Below are 27627 nucleotides of genomic sequence, written 5' to 3' on the forward strand. Positions count from 1 at the left end.
AACACAAGCCGCAGCGGGCAGTGGCCCAGGCAGATATAGCTCCCGCGATTCCCCGGAGCCTTCCTGGGCCGCGGCCCTGGCTCCCGCACCGCGCGCGACCTGATCCCAGCCGTGGGCAGAGGCCGCGCGGAGACCACACGCCCGCACGACCCCCGCACGCGGCGGACGGTTACGCGGCGCCCGGACTGCTCAGCGGCCCCTGCGGCTCGCGCCGGCCCTCGGGGGGGCGGGGGGGGGACGACGAGCGCGGCGGACGGCGATGCTGGGGCGCGCTCCGCTCTGCGGGGCCCGCGGGGCCCTGGGCGCCTGGCTGCGGGGCGGCCTCTGGATCTGGGCGCTGGGTGGCCTCTGCGCCCTGGGGGCGGCGGCGCTGGGGGCGGGGGCCGGGGGCGCCCCGGGGACCCTGCGCCCGTGCCAGGCGCCGCAGCAGTGGGAGGGCCGCCAGGTTCTGTACCGGCAGAGCACCGGGCGCAACAGCCGCGCCCTCCTCTCCTACGACGGGCTCAACCAGCGCGTGCGGGTGCTGGACGAGCGCAAGGCGCTGATCCCCTGCAAGAGGTACGGGGGCCGCGGGACGGGCGGCGGGGGCGAGGTCGGGGGGGCCGCGTCGGGCCGCTAGATTTCCAGCCGCTGGCGGCGCCTCCCTCTTACCGAGGAGAAACTTCGCGGGGAGGGTGGCCGGGGCCAGCCCGCTCGCGGGGCTGGGAGGAGGGCTGGCCCCACTGCGCTCTGAGATCCCCAGCGGGGCGGTGGTGGGTGAGCAAGGAGGCAGGGGCGGGATCGCATCCCGGCGTCCCGGGGCCCAGGTTCGCCCCGGTCCGCACGCTGCTGAGTCAGGCTCTCGGAGCCCCCTTCAGCCTAGGGCGTGTCACCTGCACTATCTCCTCTCTTCCAGGAGCCATCTGCGAAGGAGGCGCACAGGATGTGTATATTTTAAGAATTCTTGTTGTATTTTAAAAGCATAGGGCAGCACTGCAAAAGGTGTGGGGAATCAAAGTATCATCACCCCGTTACAACAATTGACATTTTGGTCAACTTCGTTAAATTTTTCTAAAGCAAGTTTCACACACTGTGATTAGAAACCATGAGCTTTCTTTATACAAGCTCACTTACGCGTTCTTATTTGCCATTTTATTGGCTGCCCCCCCACCCCCGCCGAGCTATTTTTAATAGCTGCACAATATTCCACGGAGGAGCGATGTCATTTTTTTTTTTCAAGGCCATTGGTCCCATGATTCACCTTTCCACGTCTTCTGCGACAATGGACGTCCTCTTCCTGAGACCTCCTGTTGCTCCTGCCCCCTTTAAGACCTGATTTCTATTTTGGGATCACCACCTGTCAACTCCACAGCTTTCCTGTGGAAATTCGTATGTGTGTGTGTGTGTGGGGGGGGGGTTATGCGGGCCCCCCTGTGTGGCATTTGCATGATCAGGAGGTAGCATGTGACCTCCATGGTTTAAGGGCCCAGAGCAGTAAGATCTGGGGCAAATCTTGAAGGAAGTACCGAGGGAACAGAACCTTTCAGAGCAGTATATTCGAGAATGGGAGCTAATGCATCTGGAAAGGTAAAACATGAGTCCTGAGGAGATCTGGAGCAGCTGAGTCACCATGGGGGCCTGGTAATATCTCTGAGGCCTTTAAAGAACATTCTGGTTCCATCTCAAAGGACATAGTAGCAACAACCAATGTTTGAGCGTTTATTATATACCTGGCACAGTGCTGAGGACTCGCCACGTGTTACGTGAAAATCTTACAACAGTTTACCAGTGGAAGCTTTATGGATCTCTGTTATAGACAGAGAATCTGAGGTCTAGGGAGATTCAACATGTTTCTTTCAAGACCCCACAGCTGGGACTCGAGGAAGCTGGGTGGTTTCTGATACCTGTGCTATATTACCAGGCTCTCATTCATTCATTGTGCATTTTTTTCATGGCAAGCACTTTGTTCAAACAGCGCGGGTCCTGGGCCTCAGGGAGGTCACAGTCCGGGGTTGGAGTCACACGAGGAAAATTTCCACTTGGTGAGATGAAGGATATATAGATGGGCAGCTAACCCAGGCTCCCTGTGGGAGCTGAAGCATGAGTGCCCAGCTCCAGTCTCCAGTGCCAGTGACTGGAGAAGGGAAGACTGCCGGGGGGGGGGGGGGGGTTGCGGGTATATTCCGGGACATTCTGGAGCACACAGGGCTGGATGCGTTCCAAGAACTGCAGACGGATCACTGTTAGGACTGCGGACAGAGGATGTGGAGAGGTTGGGACCCACTGAAGGATTTTCAAACAGTGGAATGTCATAATTGCGTTACGGACTAGTCACTGGGCTATGGTTTCGAATAAAGGAGAGCAAGAGTGGAGGCAAACACGTGATTTAGGAGACTCTGGTCGAGGTCCGGGTGGAAGATGGGTAGCGGCCATGGAGGCAGTGAGAAGCGGACTCGTTAGGGAAGTATGGAAGGGGTTTACCCACAGAGGAGGTGAGGAGAGAGAAGAGTCAAGGAGAGGCGGCCATTTTTGGCTTCTGATGGCGTGAAAGAGATACCGGCGCCGTTCACTGAGATAGGGTTGGCTTTGTGCGCTTCTAATCCAGGAGAAATCGCTAACCTTTAGCGCCCTGATGGGGAGGCTGGCACAGTAGTGGTGTATTGATGAACAAGGTCGTGTTGCAGCCGGACTGGAATGGCCCAGAGCACACTGCTGAAGCAGAGTAGTGTGGCCAGGAGAAGGGTGAGGGTCCATTTCCCCAGAGGTAGTATTTTCACCATGTAAGAGGTTAGGCTTCAGAGTTGGATAAAGCTGGGTGGAGTGCAAGCGTCCTGAGGTGGGTCTTTGGGGGAAATTGCTAAAGCGTTGTGAGCCTCAGTTTCTTCATTTACAAAATGGCAATATCAGTGGTGTCTAATTTACTGGAGTGTCTTGGCGTTTCAACCAGTTCAAGTATGTAAAGCACACGGCACAGTGTATGACACATACCAGGTGCTCAGTACATGGCTGCAGCTGTACGTGACCCGCCTGGTCAATTGACCCTGGCCCAGAGACTCGCTGCCAGCCCGTGGGCTCAGAAACTTGATCAAGGGCCCTTCCTTTGGGAGCTGATTCACAGGAAGCAGGCTTAACAGCTAAAACGTATATTTGAGTGAGTGCTATGGCTGGCATGGGGGCCAGAATGCTCAGATCCACAAGACGAGGTCATTCTCTCCCTGTAGGCAAGCCAAATTATAATCAGGAGGTTGTGAGCAAAAAGTGGGAGCCAAGTCACTGAATCTAATGATTGCTTGCTCCAGGCCAGGCTGTATGCGCAATGTTGAGCTTTCCATCCTGAAGGAGACAGGCCAGCCCAGGGTAATGGGGCTGAGATTAAGTGATGCGTTCATTTCCACCAGACAGATATCTCGTCACTGGTTCTCTGCTACCCCAGCCCTGCTGGTCCAGACTCCCTCCACTCCACATGGAGTCTTGGTGAGTACTGCTCAGGCTGTCTTAGCAACCTTTCTTCATCTTTGACTCCATGATCGATTACTATAGCCTTTATGTGTGTGTGTTATGTCTTTAGTGGGGTTGCAGCCAAATCTTGCTGGCCTAGAGGTTTTTGTCCCCATGCGGTGATTTCTCATTTCTCTGTCCTGACCTATCAATTGTTGATTTCACAGTTTAGTTTTTAGAAGGCGATTTTATTCCCCATCGTCCCAGTTTCCTGGCGAGGTTCTGTCTCACAGTCCCATCTCTGGCCTTAAGTCAGATGTAGAAAAGAATGTTTAAGTGCGTAAATGCATTTTTAAGCTCTTTAAATGTAGATTTGCTGGAATAAACTCAGAAACTTTTTCAGGTATTAGCAGTCCGGCCAAGAAACCAGATGTTATTTGAAGAAAATATGGATGGGTTGTCTCTTCATATTTATTAGTAAGCTGAGAAGTAAGTTTTAGAATTGGATCAACTTCTTAAGATTTTTATTTTGCATCCAGATAGTTATGGAAAATCCCACTGATAGTTACTGTGGAATGACTAGGATTTTCCAGGCTCTCTTTTCCCTGAGATGATGGAAAAGATTAAACAACTTTATAAGCTTCAGATAAGACAGCCTCAGCAGAGAATGGGAAATATTAGTAATTGATACTATTTTGTTTTCTGCTTCCAACTATCCTTCCTGACTCCTTGGCTAAACTCACAAGTATTACATCTGGAAGACCCAGGAAAAGAAAGAAGATTATTTTCATATTTCAGCGAGTGTGTTGAATTTTGTGGAAGAAGCAGTGTGGGATACTGAATGAATTTTGTTGGGCCACCAGTAGCTTACCGCGCCCACTTACAAAATGGTGGCTTGGCGGTTGGAATTAATGGTGCTACTGATACAGAGTGAGCAGAGAGGGGTTAAGAGACTATGCCTGGGTGTGGTAGGGATCATATCTTAGAAGACTATTTGACTACCTGTCCTACAGGTTCAGGGATTTTGGCGGGGTGGGGGGACGGGTAAAAGATGAAAAGAAAATAGATTCTCATTCAAATTCTGATCAGTTCATGTCAGTCTCAGTTTTCCCTGAGAATTCTATTCTTGGAGAGCAGAATATCATTTCTGTTTTGTATTTTTAGAGAAAGCCACATAGTGTTGTGTAGAGAGCACGGACATGCAGTGAGAAAGTCATGGGTTGCCAGACATGGCCTCTAGCCCTGGCTTCACCACTTGCAATGCGATCCCTTACTTCTCAGGATATCAGCTTTTCATCTTTGAATTTAATTTTAATGATCTACAATGTTTATACTAAATACTCTTAGGCCTTCGTCCTTAGAGATTAAATGATACTAATCATTTAATGATTTAATGATACTAATCGTGCTTTTATTACATCAGGCTGATTCCTGTTTCTACCATGATACAATGAACTTGACATGGATTCTAATTTTTTTCTCAGCTTGTCCCTTTGTGTAGATAAAACCAAAATGCTTTTTCTTTCTTCTCTTTTTCACCTATACCTGTGTTCAATGGGTAGAGGAAAGAGGGGCCACCCTTAAATGCTTTGGTTGCAAACTCAGAAGGCTTTCCTCTGCGTGGGAACCCCGAGTACACCAGGGCATGAATAGCACTGCTTCCAGAGTGTTCCTCCACATATCTGCTTTGAAAGATTAATTCCAAAGGCTGTTATCACACTAGGTAACTCCAACGATCATTGTGTTTCAACAACAGGATAAGGGTTTTTTTTTTCCCTCCAAATATCGAATTTTATTTTATTTTGCAACCATCCCGCTCTTACAGAAAGGTCACAGTGATGGTACACAGCCAGTTTTTCCCCCTGAATCATTTGAGAGTGAGTGGCCCACTTGATATCCCCACGACCCCCAGATACTTCAGCATGATTTCCTGCAAACAAGGATATTCTCCCGCGTGACTGCAACGCAGCCCTAAGAATCAGGAAATTAACACGGATTCATTTCTACCATCTGAAAGGCAGTTAGTTGTTCTTTTATGTTGTGTATCGCAAAAAGGACCCAGTTTCTATTCAAGCGTTGCATTTAGGTGTCCCTTCTGGAACAGTTCCTCGGTCTTTCTTGTACTTTGACGACAAACCAGTTGTTTGGTAGAATGTTCCTCACATTTGGGTTTTTGGTTGAAAGTTTCCTTACGTTGATATTCTAGTTATTCACCCGCGGCAGGAGTATCACAGAGGTAGTACTCTGTTCTTGCTGTACTCTGTGATCGCTTGGTTCTCTTTGATCGCTTGTCGCTTGGTTAACTGATGGCTGCAAAGTTTCTTCAGCGTCAAGCGACACCTTTTCACTTTGTAATGAATAAGTATTTTGTAGGGAAATATTTTAAAACCACGTACACATCCCATTTTTCATGACACCGAATTTATTCACTTACTTATATCAGCACACCCTCAAGGATTCTCACTGTAATGAATTTGCTCTCATTGCTTGGTTTGATGTTCACATTGTCCCAGATCTGGCCAATGGGCACCGCTCTAAGTTGGCTTTTATGTTCTTTTAACAAGCACCTCTCATTCTTTGAGCACTTTTTTTTGCTTTTTTGCTTTTTTTTTTTTTTTTTTTTTTTTGCCACCATAAGACATCCCCAAACCATCTGTACTCTCTCTGCTAGAGTCTTGGAATAAGCCAAGATTTGAGCCATTTCTCAAGAAGCTCTGGTTACTTTTACTGGAGGATAATATTTGGGTGCCAAGATTTCTGCTTTCATTATGCTCATGGCTATTAGGTGGCTGTGCTCCCAGACCCCTCTCAGTGGACAAAGGAAGGGGATGTAGATTTGAACACGCACACATGCACACACACACACACAGTCACTCACTCATACACATACACATAGATTTACATATACATATGTTGCTAAGCTTCCAGTTCTGATCCATATATGTATTTGCCTAGAACCTCCAGTTCCACCCCGCTACCATATGGTTTGTTTTTGTAGGCCCCTTCTCAGAGAAAACTGGCTCCCATTATTCAGTTGGAGTAGGTCACTGATGGTGCATTGCTGTGATGTCCCTTCCCGACATGGGTGCCCTCCTCACCGCACTGGGCTCTGCACCCTAGGCCGGGCCATGCAGATGGCTCTCTTGCTTGGCCCTCCCTTGTGACTTTAGACGACATTGTTGAACAAGGGGAAGGCAAAGATCAGTTTATGTTTTTTTATATGTTTGCCTTCTTTTGGATTTCTCAGGGTGGTATGGTTGTAAATCCTCAGAATGCTTCTGTGTGGCTGGGGGAGGTAAATTCGTACGAAGGGCTCCATGGATTTATTTCATCACCAACCTTGTTTTGCATAGATGAGGCCTTCTATCTTAAGAAATCATGCCTTTCAGAATTTCAGAATGACTCTTTTTTGCCTTTATTCCCTCCTCTTGCTCTCTGCTGAGATCAAGAGCCAGCATTTTCTTTTATTATTAGCTCAGGAAGTCTGACTGCTTGTGGCCTTTTGATCCTCGAAAATAAACCATGCTGATTTGCAAAAGTGAGTTTTTCTTCAAGGAAGAGATGTTCTTGGAAGCCTGTAAAGTTTGCTTTGAGTCTTAATTCAGTGGGTGTGTTGACCCTGGATTTCAGAGAGTTGATGCTGGGAGGCAAAGGAGAAGCAGGCAGTGAGGAGCATTTAGTGCCAAGGAAGACAAGCCCCACACAGTAACAGGGCTGGTGGGGTATAAGACCAACTTATAACTAGAAGCCGGAGGTGGTCCCCCAACTTTTGTGAAAGCGTCTTTACTTCTCTCCGTCAACCTTGAGCTGTTTCTTCCTGATTCTGCCCTCGAAGATGGCGGTCGGGGGCACAGTGCCCGAAGATCTGAAAATATTCTACCAATTAGTGGTTTGTTTTTCCTGGAATGAATGGGATTGTCTTCTATTTCCCCAATTCCAGTAAGAATCTTCTAGTTTCCCCTTTATAATTTCTTTTGTTTTACCCATCTTTAAAGAAAAAATTCCTCTCTTTATCCCACCAGCTGAAACACCATGCTCCCCTTCTATTTAAAGCAAATCTCACGCTAAGTCCAATTTTCGCGCCCCCTCCCCGCTGCTCCCTTGAACCCCCTCCGACCAAACTTAGGGCATCACACCTCTGCTGAGATTGCTCTGCTCAAGTGCAACACGTTACTAATCGAATGATCTTTTATCAGCCCTCCTTTTACGGTGCTCATTTCCTCCATTTTGATATCTTTCTTCACAGGGCCTTCAGGACCCCACATTCTGCCGGTGTCCTTTCTTCTACATCATTTCCTTTTCTTCTCAGTTCCCTTTGCTCTTCCTCCCCTTCTTGCAGACCATTGATGGTAGAATGTCCCAGGGCGCAGGCTTTCCATCCCTTTACTTTTTTTCTTTTTTTAAACAATTTTTTAAATGTTTTATTTTTATTTTTGAGAGACAGGGAGAGACAGAGCATCAGTGGGGGAGAGGCAGAGAGAGAGAGGGGGGAGACACAGCATCCGAAGCAGCTCCAGGCTCCGAGCTGTCAGCACAGAGCCCGACGCGGGGCTCAAACCCACAAACCGTGAGATAATGACGTGAGCTGAAATCGGACGCTTAACCGACTGAGCCACCCAGGTGCCCCTCCTTCCCTTTACTTATCTGTCTACACCCCTCTGTTGGTGCCCTCAGCTAGGTCATGGCTTCAGATGGCATCTCTGCACGGAGGACTCCCCCACGTGTGTCTCCAGCCTTGAGTTCCCCCGTGAGTCCTGTGTCCTCTCCCCTGAACCTTTATATCCAAAACCTGAGTTGACCTCTTCCTTTGGATCTCTGACCGTCATCTCAGACTCAGCATACTCCAAACCGATGCCTCCCCTGAAAACAAACAAACAAGCAAATCAAAAATCATTCTTCTTGCAGGTTTCTAAAGTGCAGCTAACTGCAACTCCATTTGCTCAGGACCAGCTCATAGGGCCATCTCTGATTTCTTCTTCTCCCACATGCCACAAGTAATCCATAAAGCAAATCCTATTGACTCTAATTTTGATAGAGACTCACCATCTGACCACATGTTCACTACCATCCTGAGGATCAAACCCTCATCGTTCTTGCCTGGGCTTTTGGCACTAGGCTCCTAATGGGTCCACCTACTTCGACCTTTGCCCCCTTTCTGTTCTCAGCACACCAGCTTTGAATGATGATTCTGCTAAAAATATTGTATCATATCGCTTGTCTGATCAAAACACTCCAATGCCTTTCTGTGTCTGAGGGTAAATGTCCTTACATGGGCCTGGCCGCCCTAAGGGGTCTGCTCCCCACCCCCTCCATCCCTTGTCCCTGACCTTGTCCTGCAGCTTCCCCTGGTTGCCAGCTCGCTCCCCCGCTCCTGGCACTTGTGTTGTTGTTTCCTGTGCACAGAAGGCCTTTTCCCTAAAAAGCTGCATGGCCCCTTCCCAAATTCGAAGGTCTCTCCTGCCAACATTCTCCTACACTCCGCGTCACTGCCTTACATGCTCAAGATGCTTACCGCTATCTGACTTACTATTTAATGTTTTTTCAACCTGTTTTCTCATCTCCTCTGCCTCCCCTTGCCCCAAACAAGGCTCCATTGTTAGGACTTTTGCTTGGGTTGTTGCTGTATCTCTAGCACCACAGAATCAGATTTTGGGGGGAATACTTGAATGAGGGGATGACTAACAACGGTGACATATATATCTATTGTAGAAGGATAAGCAAAGAGGAAAAAAGTTACCCATAACTGCTCAACCAGTAAGACTACATCTTCCGAATAGCCTAGGAGATTTTTAGATGCCCAGCACGCATACCATAGCACATACTGTTTCACAACAGGCTTATTTTCACTGAACAACACACTGGGCAAGCTCATCCATACGGACCAGTCCCCTTCTCTCATCTTTGAACTGGCGTCTCCTCCTTCGGGTCTCAGCTCACCATCTCCTCAGAGGGACCTTCTGCGACGCCCCCCACCAGCCACTCTCCGTCACATCCTGTTCTGATTTCCTCGGGGCGTGATCCCTGTGTGACATCGTCTGGTCAGTTCATTTGGTGTTTATTGTCCATCTCTCCGCCGCCAGTGAGAGAACTTTATTGGTTTGGCCGATCACCCAAACCCCGGCACCTGGAAGTGCTTGGTATATCGTTAAGACTCAGTTAATGTGTGTTGAGCAAGTAAACACCGTTTTGATGGCTTTGGGATGACTAGCGTTATACGTGTTCATGGTGGAAAATCTAGACAACACAGAAGAGCAGAATAAAGAGAGTAAAGATCGCTTGTAGTCCCGCCATATAGACTTAAGAACCCTGATGCATGTGCTTCTGGATTTCTTTTCCTACTCCTGTGTATGAAATTTTGAAATTAAGAGGGAAACATGGTCTGCATTTTTTTTACTTAACAAAATGCTGTGCATGTTTCTCATGCTGTAAGTACCCATCAACGGAACCATTTCTTTCTTTCTTTTCTTTTTTAATGTTTATTTATTTGAGAGAGCAAGAGAGGGAGCGCAAGTGGGGGAGGGGGCAGAGAGAGAGAGAGAGAGAGAGAGAGAGAGAGGGAATCTCAAGCAAGCTCCATGCTCAGTGCATGATCCCACGACCCTGGGATCATGACCTGAGCCAAAATCAAGACTCGGATGCTCAACCAACTGAGCCACCCAGTCGCCCCAGCAGAACCATTTCTGATGACTGTGTGGTATTCTAGCTAATGGATAGAGCACAGCTTCTTTAAGCTGTCCCTTATTATGGGATAGTTATGTATCTTTCCCCTCTATTGTCTACATAGCATTATCAACTACAGGTGAGATGGAACTTAGGAGGGATGAACCACGAACCCATGACTTATGAGGCTGTGAACCACCAGACTAGCTGGCGAGGCGTCCAGGTTCAGCCATGATGAATGCAAGGCCTTTTGAGTTTGCCTGAAAATACTTGCAGGGAGGACTATATAGATTACTACATGTATAACCTTGTATTTGTGTGAAGTTCTACGTGTACCATTTTTTAATGCATTTTGGATACATTCCTAGGTAAGAAAATGATAGAAAAGGGATTTGCACATTTTTAAGTTGTGACGACTTTGCCCTTCAGGAAATTGTTCCACCTGGCAGATATTTCAGCTGGCAGAATGTGAGTGGTCATGTTTCCCACACTCATGCCTGTAGGCGGCTATTTTTTTTAAGGGAGAGAGAGGGGGGACAGAGAATCCAAAGCAGGCTCTGGGCTGACAGCAGCGAGCCCGATGCAGGGCTCAAACTCATGAACAGTAAGATCATGACCTGAGCCCAAGTCAGACACTTAACCGACTGAGCCACCCAGGCGCCCCAGGAGCCTAATTAACTTTTTTAATGATTTCTAATATGATAAAGGAAAAACAAGGGCAAAATGACATGCCTGTGGTGCTGTCACAGCCCTAGTGACTCTCGTTGTGTTGTGACTGTTTCTGAAATTTTACATGTAAGTCTCTTATGGGCTGTTGGTTTAACTAAGACACTCCATCATGTTCAGTAAATATTTTTCTGACCTATTTTATAAAGAATTTATTCTAATTGGGATGGATATGAAACTTCACCAACCTGGTGGTTTGTACTAATAGATTGCTTTACGTTAAACCAACTTGGCTCTCCTAAAGTAAATTCTAATTTATCATTATGTATTAGTCTTTTAATAGTCTGCCTGATTTGACTCACTAATATTTAAGATGTGGTTTTAATCCCCAGCCACAATTCAGCTTGTGTTTTAGTTTTTGATTTTCTTTCTGTATTTTAATGTAGAAAAAGCTTTGCAAAATGATAAAAGAATTGGCAAGCTTTCTATATGTCTCTATTGCTGTATAGCCTTGAGGTTGGAAAACATTAATTCCTGAAACCATTAGGACCGAACTCCTTTTGGAGAAGTAACTCTTTGATCTCTTAAACATCAAAGATCTAAGATCTCACTAGACCTCTGTAAGAGTTTTTTTACCCCCCTCTGGTTATTTATTCATTTAATTGTATGCTTCATTCTGCATTCATTTTGGTTATTTATATTTTCCTAGAAAATCTTCCATTTCATCAAGATTATATTTATCACCCTAATACATTTGTATGTGATGTTCTCCGAACTCTGAAGCAACTCCACCTTACCTATCAATATCCTTTTCTTCTTCCCAATATTCTGCATTTGTATTTTCTTCTCCCTCAGGATTACATGTTTAACAATCAACTTGTGGATTTATGGAATGGTTTCATGGTGTATTAATTATCGTATTCTATATCATGTATCTCTTTTGTCCAGAACAATTCTTGACACCAAATGGCAGTGCCCACCCATATTTTGAAAAGGTCTGTAAGCAGGCTTGAGGTGGATCCCACCTAGGAGAGCATACCAGGACCTCCAGAAATGGATTCTCCGGGTTCCTTTCATCCATGAGCTAGTCCCCAGCTCTTCCCTCATCAAACACTATCTTCAGTGTTTCTCTTGCTCCACAGTCCCAGTTTTGGAGAATTTTCCCTCATCTGGGCATTGAGAGTTTCCCAAGCGCTGATGGCTTCCTTCAGAAGCAGTGCCTCTTTGAAGGGAGAGGCCGTGTGAGGAATCTGACCCCCAGCAGGGTGCCCCCCTGGCCCTCAGACCCTCCAAACAATGGAGAAGCTTTTGGACAGAGGGCTTCTAAATAGGAGGCAGCTGTCGCTGGACAAAAAGGCTGTGCTGCCCCATTCACGGAAGGCTGCTTTTGTTGTGGCTGACGCTAGATCAACTGGGAAAGTTCCAGAGTGTGAGCTCTGCCAATGAGTGAGAACCGTCAGTTTGCCCAAGAGGAGGCACCAAAGTAACCCCTCCAAGCTGCCACAGTGTCTTAGTTCAGGCTGCTGTAACGAATACCAGAGACCTGGTGGCTGATAAGCAACAGAAGTTCATTGTTTACAGTTCTGGAAGGTGGATGTCTGAGATCAGGGTGCCAGCATGGTTGGGTAAGGCCCTCTTCTGGTCGCAGACCTTCTGTTGTATCTTCACATGGTGGAGGGCGCCAGCTAGCTCTCTGGGGCCTCTTGTATAAGAGCACTAATCCCATCCATGAAGCCTCTACACTCAGGACCTAATCACCTCCTAGAGACCTCAGTCCTCCTGCCATCACCTTGGGCATTAGGTTTTCAATATCAGTTTGGTAGGGTTAGGGGAGGAACTCAAACACTCAGATCATAGAACCCAGAGAACCTGCTGTTCTGGAGCATCTCAGAAGTTGCCAAGGAAGATGCTGTCAGATGGGAAGATGGTGGAGGTACAGGGCCAAGGGCACATCAATTTCTTGGGCTGGCATAGCATCATCAGCTACAGGTGAGATGTAACCTAGGAGGAATGTATGAGGCACCATGAACTACTACGCTAGTTGGCGTGGCATCCAGGTTCACCCCTGATGAATGCCAGACCTCCTGAGTTGGCTTGAAAATACTTGCAGGGAGGACTGTGGTAAGCGAGACCATCTGCATTGACTCCAAAGCTTCTAAAACAGTCTTCCCACCCCCACCACCTCACCGAGTCCCTTACTGAGATACATTTTATATTCCCAGGAATTATAAATCCTTCTTCCCAGAATGTCTCACCGAGGAGCTGATTATCCAATCGAGTTGTGAAAGGCAGATGTTCCTCTGAGGAAAATGCCAGAGAAACCATGGAGTTCTCTGAGTTGGAACAGGGCAGTGGACCAGTAGACAGTTTTACCAGCTCACCCTCTGGGGAGGAGAGGTGCTGGGGAGAGAATCTGCTCCAGATTTAATATCCACTGAAATGCCATGTTGAGCGCCGTGTTCTGATGTGGCTTATGTGTTTCTTCTGCATGTGGGAGTCCTTTCTCTCTGAATTGAGCCTTCTACCCATCCCCTTTGTCATACACTGTATTTTGGATCATGATCCCCCCTCACCCCCTCCGCCCCCACCGCCCCATCCAGCGCCATGTATTGTCTGGCTTGCCCTGAGGACCCCCAAGGAGCCCCCCTCTTGATGTCTCAGTTCCCCTAAGGAGTTAGAGGGTGAAACTTGGGAATCCACTTTCCTGTCACCAGAACACAATTTCTTTTGTAAAGGACGCGTGTTTACTTAGGTCCCACTCACTATGTCGAAAAGAATTTAAAGTGTTTGGATGGTTTCTAGTGTTTCCTTCTTTCACTAGGCTGAGTCAAGCCTCTATAAGGTCAACTTCTTCACTTGTTAAGCACAGAGGACTTTTTATTTTGTGAGTGTTTGTACAAACTTCTAAGTAGCTTTGCCACAAAAGAAACGTAGATTATTTTATTCCTTTTATTATTCGCTGCAGTTTCTTTTATGCTAATATTCTTATCTACCTGAATCCTTTATTTTGATTCATGTTTATGTCAGCTGGAAAATGTATTCAATTAATTTTCCTCCGCAAGGGTACTGGTGCCATGGTATACTTCCAGAAAGTTTGAATGTCTGAGAACATCTACTTATTGCTATTTTGCATAATGGTAACTTTGGGGTGTATACAATTCATTGGATAATAGGGGCACCTGGGTGGCCTAGTCACTTAAGCACCTGACTCTTGGTTTTGGCTCGGGTCATGATCTCACAGTCTCCTGAGTTCGAGCCCCGTGTCAGGCTCTGTGCTGGCAGTGCAGAGCCTGCTTGGGATTCCCTCTCTCCCTCTCTCTCTCTCCCTCTCTCTCTATCACTCCCCTACGCATGCTGTCTCTGTCTCACTCAAAATAAACAAGCAGTTCATTGGGTAATAATGGTATTTTTTGTTTAAAATTTGCTGTGGCATTTAGAGCTCTAGAAGAGAAGTCTGATACCAAACTGATTTTCGTTTAGTTTTAATAATTTTTTTTCTGCCCTAATTTTTGTCGGTTGTTTCTATTATTATCCTGGGACATCATTAACATCTCCAGGCTATGTCTAGCTCTAGAGGAAATTTCATCTGCTGTTTCTGGAGGCTTGATACTCTCCAAGCAAGAGGGAAGACATTCTCTTTGTTCCTTTAGAATATCTCTCTACTTACATGTATTGGTTCTCTTACATCTGTTCCCCCCAAATTTCTTTTTTTAAATATTTATTTATTTCTAAGAAAGAGAGGGAGAGAGAGCAGGGGAGGGGCAGAGAGAGACAGAGTGACAGAGGATCTGAAGTAAGCTCCACAGTCAGCACAGAGCCTGACGCGGGGCTCGAACTCACAAACCATGAGATCGTGACCTGAGCCCAAGTTGGATGCTTAACCAACTGAGCCGCCCAGGTGCCTCATGTTCCCCCAGATTTCTTAACTTGTAAAAAAAAATTTTTTTAATGTTTCTTTATTTCTGAGACAGAGAGAGACAGAGCATGAGTGTGGGAGGGGCAGAGAGAGAGGGAGACACAGAATCCGAAGCAGGCTCCAGGCTCAGAGCTGTCAGCATAGAGCTCGACGCAGGGCTCGAACTCATAAACCACAAGATCATGACCTGAGCCAAAGTCGGTTGCTCAACCAACTGAGCCACCCAGGCGCCCTGATTTCTTATCTTTCCATTAGCCTTTTCATCCCTTCCTATGTTTTTCCTAGAGTTCTGGAATCATACCTTTTAATGTGCTGTTCTGTTGTTTGTTTGTTTCCTATAGCCCAAGTATTCTGTATCATCTCTGCTACATTTTCTATTTTGATAATCATGTTTTTCATTAGAGAGCTATCTTTGTGGTCACATATTCTTTTTTTTTTTTCTTAAATTCAGTATCATCCCAAATCCCAGTGAAGGTAAAAAATAAGATTTATATTTTAGAGTCACTAACGTTAGCTGGAAGAATGTCTGTGTTCATATTTACACACAGTGGCAACTGATAAGTTTCTACTGAAAAGCGGAGGGCTGACGGTATGAACCTGACTGTCCTCGTACCCTCCCAACCTTCTTAATACCTTCTGATGCGTAGTTCCAGAAATCACTATGTACCATGGCAACATGGGTACCTTGGTGCTAATGAGGATCTTTCTTTTAATGTTGAAAAAAAAAAAAAAAGACAACTTGAACTATTGTCTCATGATAATTTTTCATTATCTTCCATCAGCGGGAAGAATATATGCCTGTGCCAGTATTCCTCCTGAAACATTTTTTGGGGGAAAAAAAACCGCTTCAATTTCTTGAGCAGGCTTTTCCTCTTTTGAACTAGAATCCAAGCAGTGGAGGCCCGTCACCTTACAGCTTCTTAAATTGCACACAAAATTATTCTTTGATTTTACTTTTCCTAGGGCTGCATTCTCAAGTAATTTAATATTCCTTTTGTTGTATGTGGTTGGTATCAGCCTACACAATGAGTTTGTGTCTAACACAACAATTTTGAAATAGCGTTTTTCTTTTATGTCTCATAATTACTGTCGGGTGTAACTCAATCCCGGTACACGCCAGACTGGCAAGTGGCCGAAGCTCCATTCTTCCGGCCTCGAGTCACAGAGCTGGCATGAATTGCTAATATATTATATTGCATATTAAACGAATCCAGAGTTGGTCCAATTTCTTCCATAAAAGCCAAAGTCCTTTTGAAATCACAATATAATATCTGTACACTCCCTTTTCTGTAATTTAAGATATCTTGGATGGCCAAGCAGTTATACGTGGATGGGAAGAATCACAGTGTTAGTGAATTAGGACGAATCTGATAGGAGATCAGACCTGGAGTCCAATCCCGGCACATTATTTACTACTTAGTTATTCTCTGAGCCTCGTATTTTCTCATCTGGTTAAAAAAAAAGAAAGAAAGGAAAAAGCTAATAACGTGTCAGCCAGATGAATTTGCCAGTCTGTAACCTCTGCCTCAGACTGTATTTTTTTCCCCTTGACTACTCTGACTCAAGACAGAAAAACAGTTGCCTCCTGGCTGTACGGGCAGTAGCTATTAAGGTTTCTCCACACCCAGGTCAGGCTCTGGTATTGTGGGTCCTGGGATTAGCCAAATCCTTGGGCCCTGCTCATTCTGGAATGAAGGGCTCCCAGAGAGTTGTTAAAAAAAGCATCTGATAGATAAGAACTATAAAGCAGTGGATTCTACTTATTTCATCTAGGGTGCTTTCAGCTGCACGTGTCAGAAAATTGACTAATGGGGACTTAAACTACGAGGATGGTTGTAGTTTACCTCAGAATTCTGGTGATACTTGTTCCTAGGTCTGACTAAATAGTATCATCAAGGCCCCTGGTTCTCCTCCATCCATTTACTCTAGAATGTTGGCTCAGAGTTGCAAGATGGTGCACTGACTTGTTGCCTCATGGCTTTAAGATGGCTATCTCCACTCTAAGCATTATAGCCTTATGTTCAAAGACAGGAAATGAAGGACATAGAGCGGGACAAGGAGTCTGCTTTTTTGGGAAAAGAGAAATCTCCAGGGCATTTCTTCACCCAACAGACTTCCTTTTATATCTCCAAGGCCAGAACCAACTGTACCCCCAGCTCCAAGGGAAACTAAGGAAGTGAGTAGATGAGTGTACTTCCTCAACCTCTATATTGAGAGGCAAGAGAGAAAGGGTCAGATGCCTGCAGGGCTGCTACAGAGGGGTCCGCTATCGCATTCACGATTGGTCTCCCCTTCATCCTTCACCCCACCTGGATGAACTAGACCTTCTTTGTTACACAGCCGATCTGGTCTTACGTACACAAGTCAAATGTGTAGTTTCCCTGTTAAACATTAACGGGTGATAGTAAACGTACCCACTGCCAGACTTTTCTATAAAGCTATAATCCCTTGCATTTATGTAACAATTTTATGTCTGCTGTCTCAAATCATCTTCATAAAAATACTTTGAGCTTCAAATTTTTGGTCTTTCTTTACATATGAGAAACAGGGAGATTAAAATTATGATCGCAGGTCACCAGTAGGAGATTGGGAACCTGGATTTCTTCACCTCAGCTTTGTTTACAGTGCAGTTCATGCTGTCTGTAAACCTTATCCTGAACTAGACAGATTTTCCCCTGCCTTAGTATAGTTGGGCAAACTTTTAAAAAAATGTTTATTTATTTATTTTGAGACAGAGAGAGAGAGCAGGGGTGGGGCAGAGAAAGAGAGGGAGAGAGATAATCCTAAGCAGGCTCCATGCTGTCAGTGTGGGGCTCAGTCTCTCAAACCCTGAGATCAAGACCTGAGCCAAAACCAAGAGTTGGACACTTAGCTGACTGAGCCACCCAGGTGCTCTTAGTTGGGTAAATTTTCAGGACTTTTTTGTTTTTAATTAAAAACATTTGTTTTAATGTTTATTTTCGAGAGAGAGAGAGAGAGAGAGAGAGACAAAGAACATGAGCAGGGGAGGGGCAGAGAGAGGGAGTCACAGAATCCGAAGTAGGTGCCCGATGCAGGGCTCAAACACACAGACGGCAAGATCATGACCTGAGCGGAAGTCAGATGTTTAACTGACTGAGTCACCCAGGCACTGCCCGCCAGTACCTTTCTAATGAAAAAAAAAAAAAAAAAAATGAATGAAGCTCTACATCCAGTTAAAATTCCTTTTGGGAAACAGTGTCTTGTAAAATATAAAATGGGAATTTTATTTGATCCAACAATTCCAGTCTATAAACTTTTCATAGAGTTGTAAACAGAGAAAGCCAAAAGGGTTTACCTCCAATTTATATTCAGCTTTGTTAATATTAACAAACTGTGGAAATAATCTAAGTGATCACGAGTAGGAGATCACTAAAGCAAAACATGGTGTGTGTGTGTACAGAAACACACATGTGATGCATGTGCATATATACACAAACACATACACACACATATATACATATATACACAAGCATATACATATATACACATACATATACACACATATACATGCATATTTATACACGGGCACATATATATATATATACACATACATATACACACATATACATGTATATGTATACACAGCATTCAAACACTAAGGGGGCACATCAAAGTCACAAATACCAGCTGGAAGCAGCTCCCACTGAGGGAACTTGGGACAATTTGAGCATCAAATGGAATAATGACTTTGTCGTGCATTGAGTACATAAAAATCCTTGCGTCCTGGATGGTGATTGATAGATAAATAGATGGATGTCATTTGTTATACCATTGGTACCAATCTACCAATCTCCAGCGACAATTGATTCAGGAAATGGTTTTACCTAAAACCATGAGGTGACAATTATTGGCTAACGGGCTGTTCCCCAGCTTCACCAAGTATTACTGATCAATTACTTGCTAACTGCGAAAGGAAGCACCTCTATGCTGAAGGCATCTGGAGTAAGGACAGGACTTGGTGATCAGAGTTGGTAGCATTGATAGTGGCATGGGACATCACCTGTCTTCTGATGTGATGCACCAGGAGGTACACAGCCCACTCAATTTCTTTCCAAAAATCTTTAGCCAAAGCACATCAAGACTTTAGAATCCACGTCTAGTTTGGAGGAATGACAGGATATAGAGGAACAAGTTAAATTAGGAAACTGACAAAAATGTAGAATGGGGAATATGTGCGGATCTGGAATCTTCAGAGAGTCAAAGGCCACATTAAAAATAAAAAAGATAGTAGTGTTCCAGATTTTTAAGACAGTAGAAATGTAACAACCAAATATATTGCTTGAGACTTGACTGCATTCTGATTTTTTTTTATTTTTACTTAAAAAAAATTTTTTTTAACGTTTATTTACTTTTGAGACAGAGAGAGACAGAGCATGAACAGGGGAGGGGCAGAGAGAGAGGGAGACACAGAATCGGAAGCAGGCTCCAGGCTCTGAGCCATCAGCCCAGAGCCCGACGCAGGGCTCGAACTCACGGACCGCGAGATCGTGACCTGAGTTGAAGTCCGACGCTTAACCGACTGAGCCACCCAGGCACCCCGACTGCATTCTGATTTTTAAAAAAGAGTTTAAAATACATTTTGGGGGGACAATTGAATATGGGCCAGATATTAGCTGGCATTAGGGAATGACTTTTATTTATTTATTTATTTATTAAAAATTTTTTTTTTAATGTTTATTTACTTTTGAGACAGAGAGAGACAGAGCGCAAGCGAGGGAGGGGCAGAGAGAGAGGGAGACACAGGATCCAAAACAGGCTTCAGGCTCTGTGCTGGCAGCACAGAACCCAATGCGGGGCTCGAACCCACGAACCGTGAGATCATGACTTGAGCCGAAGTCCGGCGCTCAACTGACTGAGCCACCCAGGTGCCCCTGGGAATGAATTTTAATTTCTTAGGTGTGATAGTGGTAGTGTGGCCAGAAAGCAGAAAGTCCTTGTTTTCGGCAAATATTGAGAAAAAGCAAATATAGCAAAATGTAACAATTATTGAATCTAAGTGGTAGACACAAAGGTGATCATTGTACTAGTCCTCCAACTCTTCTGCATTTAAAAAATATTTCAGGGGTGCCTGGGTGACTCAGTCGGTTGAGTATCCGACTTTGGATCAGGTCGTAATCTCGTGATTCGTGAGTTCGAGCTTTGCGTTGGGTCTGCTGCTGTCAGTGCAGAGCCCGCTTCGGATCCTCTTTGCCTCTCCCCTGCGTTCCCTCTCTCTCTCTCTCTCTCTCTCAAGATAAACATTAAAATAAAAAAAATTAAGGTAAAGTGTAGGTTAGAGAACATTATATTCACCCATTAAAAAAGACATTAGATTCACTCATTTTTGTAAAATGTGTCTAGTACACATAATGAAAACTCAGTACGATATTTGCACAGCCATGTTCATAGCAGCGTCATTCACAATAGCCAAAAGATGGAAACAACCCAGGATCTATCCACAGATGAATGGATAAGCAAAATGTGCTATATGCATTCAATGGAATATCAGCCTTAAAAAGAGAAGGAAATTCTGACACGTGTTATAACATGGATGAAACTTGCAGACATTATCCTCAGTGAAATAAGCCAATCACAAAAGGACAGCTACTGAATGATTCCACTTGTAGGAAGTCTCTAGAGCAGTCAAGTTCATAGGGACAGAAGGTGGAAGAGTGGTTGCCAGGAGCTGGGCGGGGGAGCAATGGGGAGCTGTTTCATGGGCATAGAGTTTCAGTTTTGCAAAACGAAAAGAATTCTGGAGACTGGTTGCACAACAATATGAATGTACCTAGCACTATTGAACTATGCACTTAAAAATGCTTAAGATAGTAAATTTTATGTTCTATTTTACCACAATTTTAAGAAATTTAAGTGAAAATATCACTATATGTTTAGCCGCAGAGGCAAAGAGTTGTTATTTCTGTAAGTTCGAGTTTCTGGGCAATTTTTACTTCATTTTCCATTTCTGTACTGTTTGGATTTTTTTCTTTTTTAACTTTGAATGTGAATCAGTTTTACAAAAACCAGACATCCATTTTCAAAAGATCGAAAATTTCGGCAGGTTTTCAGTGTCTTGGAGAACATGCGGGTGGTAGAGGCTAATATTTAGGAAAATGGATTTTCAGGAAACAACAGAAATGGTCAATGTAGCCTGAGAATTTTGTCAGAAGCAACAAAAACCCTTGGTCCCACGAGGCGAGCGGCAGAATGGAGCCCTGCCTGGGCCCTGCGTCTGCATTGAGGCTGCTGTGAGAGCTCAGCCTGCTGACCCCTTGGCCGGGCCTGGATGGCCTGACCTCGCTCACAGCCCAGGCCTGGCAGGGCCCTCCCGGGAACTGTGCTTTGCTTGGGGTCTGGCCAGCAAGGAGGAGTTTGCAGGCTGTTGTTGACCCAGGCCTGGCCTGCCCGCCTTGTCCTCCAAGCCCTTTCCAGCACCTCACCTTGCTTGCACCCCGGGGGTGTCATTTGTGACTCCCATCCTTACAACTTCCTTTGCTTCAGAGCCAGGCTTTGATCTTGCTTCCCAGGATCGAGTTTCTGTTGAAGACAGTCAGTCCTTTGGGTCTCCGGAGGTAATAACCCGCACAGCATCCCAGGCAGATGATTCATTTCAACCCTGGCTGATCTCTGCGTTTTGACCTAACGGCTCTATCGGGCTCCGGAGCCTGTATCCTATTTGAGACGGAGAACCTTACGTCTGAACTATGAATGTGTTCCCATAAACACCCAAGCCACAACAGCACTGTGAAAAGCTTCTTTTCCAAAACTTCCTATGGATCAGTACTCGCTTTTCTACCCATATGGGATTTTGAAAAACAAAAACAAAAAAAACAGTTATACGGTTGTATTTGGTTTCCCGTTGAATTAATATTTTCTGTCTTACTTAAGGCACTGTCAACATAACCTCGGTATCAGATTATGGCCTCTTTTGAAAATACTAAATATTTTGAAAGCAGAAAAGTTACAGAGAACACTGTAACAAACACCTGTGTTCAGACCACCCAGAAGTAATAAAGGTTAACGTTTTGTAACGATTCCTTCAAGCCTAGAGTTCTCATTTTGAAATTACATTTTACCTCTGTGTGTGTATGGGCAGAGCTGGCCTTGGGACAACTGCGCGGCTGGCAGAATTCCTTTCCCGCTGCCCCTTCCTTTCCCCAGCTGGTGGCTGCCCGGGCAGGCGGCGGTGGCCAGGGGTCCGCCATGACACCGCATGACACACAACACAGCTGTCCCAGTGGCTGTTCTTCAGGGCTCTAGGTGGAAACCGCGGAGTCCTCAACTATCTTAGAGATGAGTCCTGGTTATGAGTCACACAAAAAGTTCCAAGCAGAAGAAAGGAAAGTTTATTACAACAGAGGACACAGGAATGCATCCAGGGGGGACCAGCTGTTGGAATCCCCGCTTCCTGGTGCCTCTCTCTGCTTCATTCTTCCCTCTTGCTCAGTTCACATGTTGGAAACAGCCTCCCAGAGCTTCTGAGTTTACATATGACCTGTGCAGGCGCAATTCCACATGTTTGGTGAGGATCTGATGGTCTTGCCCTGGGCGGGATGTTCACCTCCGGTCCCGTAAGCTCCGTGGAGGGGGGCCCGCCCATGTATGGCCAGAATGGCTGCCAGGCTCCCACCTTCTGTGACCTGTGGGTTTGGGAGCTAAGGGTTGTTCTCAGGAAGGACCCCGCACCTCTCCCGCCCATGGTGCGTATCTTCCAGGGGGCAGTCACTACGCTTTGAGAAGCACGCCATCAGGGTTTCAGCAAAAGTGACGAATGGCTGTCTAGGCTAATGCCTGGGACTTGGGAAGGCACAAGGGGTGGGTGCTGATGGTGAGGAGAAGAATAAAGAAGACAGTCACCTCTGAGGGCACACAGTGTTCTGTGGGGCCCGCTGTCAGGGAGGATCGTAGAACAGGATCTCTGTACAGAGTCCTGTGTTTATGAATGGACAGTGCTCTAAAATTGATACGGATGTCTTTGTACTCCTTTTTTTTTAAAAATAAATATTTATTTAGAGAGAGTATGTGCAACTTGGGGAGGGCAGAGAGAGAGAGAGAGAGAGAGAGAGAGAATCCCAGGTAGGTTCATGCTCTGTGTGGAGCCTGACTCGGGGCTCAAACTCACGAACCACGAGATCATGACCTGAGCAGAAATCAAGAGTCGGACGCTAAACAGACTGAGCCACTCAGGCACCCCGGGTGTCTGTGCTCCTTACACGAATGTTTAGACTGATGTGCCAGGGATTTTTCTGGGCATGAGAAGACCGTGACAGTCCAACCCCATCTCCTTCGAAGGGCTTTCAGTAGGGTGTGAACCCTGCATGTGTATTATAATGAGAGGTTGGCTCCACGTTTATGGGAGCACTGTCGCAGCAAATGAACACTTCCTTTTCTTTCTGTGATCACTCCCATTTCTAAAAGTCTGTGCATGGGTTTGACCCTCATAAGCCATTTCAAGTGTTTCCTGGAACGAAGCAGGATAAGTATATACCTAAATCTATAAAATGAGGTCATGTGTACATTTCCATACTGGCTCGGTAGGAAACGGAAGCATAGCGCTAAAATAGTGATACTGTTTTTTGACCACATAGACCGTGATCATTTATAATAGTTTTTCTAGAAAATGCTTTTTAAGCTCGGACTTGGGATGGCGAACATTCGCCCTGGAGGCAGACGGAGTCTGTGATGTGGAGTGAGCCTCACATACCACAGATAATATGTTGGTTGTCTTTTATTTGCCCATCGAAAGCACCCTCTGTAGGCTCTTCACTGTGTGAGTTCAAGGCCTGCAGTCTCACTCTGCTGGACCAGCAGGGGCCCGAGTCTCAGACTGACGATCAAGCACATTTCGGAAGCCCCCCCGCCGTCCCCCACCGTTGGCTTCACCCAGCACCAGGATTGCTTAGCTTTAAGATTGACACAGGATTGGTGACAATGCCGTGTGCTGGGAGACGGGGCGCGTCTGCAGACTCCTGGCCCGGCCTGGGAACACCTCTGGCTCGCTCCACACATGGGGCATGCACGTGGGCAGGAGAGACGAGGCCTAGAGCATGTGGACAAACTGTGTGGAAACCAGTCGTTCTGGGGTCCCCTCACCCTCTGCCTGCTTGTCTCAGCCTCCTCCAGATGTGGGAGGAGGGCCCCATTTTCACACCGCTGTGCCTCACCCCAAAACCCATTACTCATGACTGACAGTTGAGACAGTGGGGCACAGGTGTGTGGTCTGACCTCAGCGGCTTCTCGATGCCCTACATAGGGCACCCCGGTAATGCCCGATTCAGTGCTGCGAGGAGAACTGAACCAAGCCAAGGGTCAAATCCTCCTGCGTCCCTGTGCTGCAATGTCACAAACCAGCCATTAACCCAGGGCCCTGTCTTCCCCATGTTTGTAGCCTCAGCACAGAGTCTGGCATACAATAGGTGCTCAGTTATTCAATATTCAGTTTTGAACTCTTAGTTTTAATTATTTTGTATTTAGGTTATCAGAGTGTCTAGTGCTCATAAATAAATAAATAAATAAATGCATGCCTAGCAAGCCAAACTGTTTTTTTCTGCTTGTTCTATTCCAAGAGTAATTCATACTGCAGGCCTTTGGACGGTGTGCTGACAAAAGGCATGACGACTGACAATAAAGTCCTGATATGGTCTCTCTATATCTGTCTTTCAGATTATTTGAATATATTTTGCTCTATAAGGATGGAGTGATGTTTCAGATTGAACAAGCCACCAAGCAGTGCTCCAAGATCACCCTGACGGACCCCTGGGACCCTCTAGACATTCCTCAGAATGCCACCTTTGAGGACCAGTACTCCATAGGGGGACCCCAGGAACAGATCACTGTCCAGGAGTGGTCCGACAGAAAGTCAGCTAGATCATGTAAGGCTTCAAAAACTATCCAAGTGCTGCGTCCCAGAAAGTATGATGGGAAAAAAGGTTAAGTTCACTAAGGAAGGTAGTTAAGGAAATTGACAAGCTTAATCAAGTTGTTTAATGTCCCCCCCCCCCGCATGTGCTTTGAAGCCCCCTGTGTAATCTGCCAGTGGTTTAGCTCCAGGGTATACGCATCACATTTGAAACACCTCTGCCTTCCAGCACCACCTGTACCTTTCTGCCACCTTGGCTGTTACGGGCTTAGCCTTGGCTCTGACGTTTAATGACCCTGAGATCTATGACGCAGAAGATGTCTGTCTAAGGTATACGTTCGAGTCCCCATATCACTTCCTGAGGTGACAGTGACCAGATCTCCTCCTGTCATTCTGAGTGTCTGCTTTTGCGTATAGACGGAAAGCTGTTCTCGGTGGTGCTTCCATATGCCCACCCCGAAGCTGTTTCGAATACACAGGCTTTATGGTGCCTGCGGGAAACAGTCAAAAACAGTACGAAAACAGTTCCCTCCATCCCCGCCTCCGAGTTTAGCGTAGAAGTAGCATATGACCTAGCGATTCCACTTCTGAGTGTATACCCAAAGGAACTGAAAGCAAGGCCTCAAGAAGATATTTGTGCACCCATGTGTATAGCAGCATACTTAATGACAATGAATGGATGAATAATAATTCCTCCAGATGGTGGAAACCAAGCCAAGTGTCCCCCAGCAGGTAAATGAATCCCCGAAACGTGGTGTAAACAGACAATGGAGTATTATTTAGCCTTAAAAAGGAAGGATATTCTGTCACACGCTACCATGTGGATGAACCTTGAGGACATTACGCTGAGTGAAATAAGCCAGTCAGCAAAGGAACTACTCATGTAGTTCCACTTACATGAGATGCCAAGAATAGTCGCGTTCCCCGAGACAGAGAGTGGAACGGGGGTTGCCAGGGGCTGGGGGAGGGGAACGAGGAGTTAGTGTCAAAGGGCACAGAGTTTCAACTGGGGAAGATGAAAGAGTTCTGGAGATGGAGGTGGTGATGGCTTAATGCCGTACTTAATGCCACTGAACTACTTAAAAATAGTTACAATGGTACATTTTATGTATATTTTCCCACGAGAGAAAAAGAAAGCAAACAACACAGGCATTTTGCCTTACCTTCTACATTAAAAAGGCCCCCCCAGGGGGCGCCTGGGTGGCTCAGTCAGCTGAGCTTCCTACTTCAGCTCAGGTCGTGATCTCACGGTTTGTGAGTTCGAGCCCCGCGTCGGGCTCTGGGCTGACAGCTCAGGGCCTGGAGCCTGCTTCGGATGCTGTGTCTCCCTCTCTCTCTACTCCTCCCCTGCTCACACTTTGTCTCTCTTGCAAAAATAAAGATTAAAAAGAATTTTTTTAAGTCACCCTCTCTTTCTCTTACAGATGAAACCTGGATTGGCATTTATACAGTCAAGGATTGCTATCCCGTCCAGGAAACCTTCACCAAAAACTACAGTGTGATATTGTCCACGCGGTTTTTTGACATACAGCTGGGTATTAAAGACCCCTCGGTGTTTACCCCGCCGAGCACCTGCCAGATGGCCCAGCCGGAAAGGATGGGTGAGGATTGCTCCTGGTAGGCCCGTGAGCACAGAAGTGGTGGCCTCCGACGTCATCCCCACCTCGAGAGGGATTTGAGGCTTTTGGGAAACGAGAACCTTCACTGGAGATAAGTGTCATCGTTGTAGGAAGATGCACATCGATAGGGGGTTCTTTGTATATACGATTTTTTTGACGATTCAAGCTTTGTTTACAGAAGGGAGTGGACTGGAGAATGTGTGGTGACAGGAATGGGAAGAGAGGGCAACCCTGGGGATTTCAGACAGGTGCACAGCCTGTGCGGGCGCTGTGTGCTTCTGCGTGTGCAGGTGCATTTAAGTGTGCTCTCTGCCTGTGCAGGTGTATCCAAGCGCACTGGCGTGCACGGGCGGGGGTCCGCGGGAGCACTTTGCCTTGGCAGGGAGGAGTGTTTCACTACTGACTTGACTGAGGACTGCTGGACTGCTGCCACGTGGTGGTAATAAAATGCAGGACGATTTTGGTCAGCTTTACTATAAATTTTTATGTGCTCTACAGATAACAGCTCCTTTATTGCCCACACCGGGGTGGTGACTGCTCCCCCAGCCCCGCCTCCTGCTCCCATGGCCACTGACAAAGTGATTCCTTAAAATCCCTTCCAGACGTAAGGGCTTTATGGCATGACCCCACTGATGGAAATGTGGGGAGGAAATGAGAGGCCGTAATGCAAAGTAATGATTCCTCCAAGAGACACTGTAAACAAGGGGGTTTGAAAATCTTAATGTCTGTACCTGGGTCAGCATGAGCCACGTATGCTTCCTTTTTTTCTATGCAAGAGTATTGATATGTATGTGCCGAATCGCCACATATTTGTCAGGGGACCTAGAAAGATGGATAGTATTCTCCAAATAGCATCGAATTGGAAGTCAGGAGACTGCTGTCTTCAAAATCCAGGAGTGGAGTTCCTTTGTACTTGAACTCCTTGGGTTAACGAAATGCACTGTGCTTTCCCTCACCCGGGCCTTCCCGGGGCACTGTTTCACAACCTCTTTGTCTATACGAGCTCCGTGTATCCCTGCCAGCTCAGCTCGCACTTGACCTTCAGAGAGCAGCTCCTGAGCCTGGATCGGGTGCCCCCGATAGCTTGAGCACGCTGTTCTCACAACACTGCCTCGGCCGTGTGTTAATTTCCTGCTTACTGGACACTATTGCCCACTAGCCTGGCTACGAGCTCCTTGAGTACGGGTACCACGTGGTGTTAGCTTTTATATGCCCAGCACCGAGTAAGTGCCTGGCACATGGTCAGTGCCCTAAACATTTGTAGAGTGGACGATGCCAGCCTGTCTGGTCCTTAGTTTCCTCATCTGTTCAAGGGTTGGGTTGGGTTTGCTGACCTCTGGGGAGAGTCTCAGTAATAAAATGTATTATTCTAGATTCTTCTGCTATCGTGTTTCATCTGGCTATCATCTGTTAGGAGAAACGTGTGACATCTATAACATGCTGAAAACAATCTGTACTACAGTTTATTTCAATAAACAGATTTAATCGCA

General features: G+C 46.1%; 1 protein-coding gene across 1 annotated transcript; it reads left to right on the forward strand.

Annotated features, from left to right (window-relative positions):
• Positions 1-27627, forward strand: EPDR1 (ependymin related 1). Its single transcript, XM_027071640.2, has 3 exons — positions 1-558; positions 24323-24531; positions 25943-27627. Exons 1-3 carry the CDS (start codon positions 260-262, stop codon positions 26137-26139), a joined length of 705 nt encoding a protein of 234 aa, XP_026927441.1. The 5' UTR covers positions 1-259; the 3' UTR covers positions 26140-27627.

Source organism: Acinonyx jubatus, chromosome A2 (genome assembly GCF_027475565.1).
Source record: "Acinonyx jubatus isolate Ajub_Pintada_27869175 chromosome A2, VMU_Ajub_asm_v1.0, whole genome shotgun sequence".
Lineage (NCBI taxonomy): Eukaryota > Metazoa > Chordata > Mammalia > Carnivora > Felidae > Acinonyx > Acinonyx jubatus.

Excerpts from the sequence above, each read along its gene's own strand:
- EPDR1 (XM_027071640.2), top strand. The coding sequence starts at position 260 with ATGCTGGGGCGCGCTCCGCTCTGCGGGGCCCGCGGGGCCCTGGGCGCC. Across the intron at positions 559-24,322 it reads GCGCTGATCCCCTGCAAGAG|ATTATTTGAATATATTTTGC; the intron begins GTACGGGGGCCG and ends TCTGTCTTTCAG. Across the intron at positions 24,532-25,942 it reads CAGAAAGTCAGCTAGATCAT|ATGAAACCTGGATTGGCATT; the intron begins GTAAGGCTTCAA and ends TTTCTCTTACAG.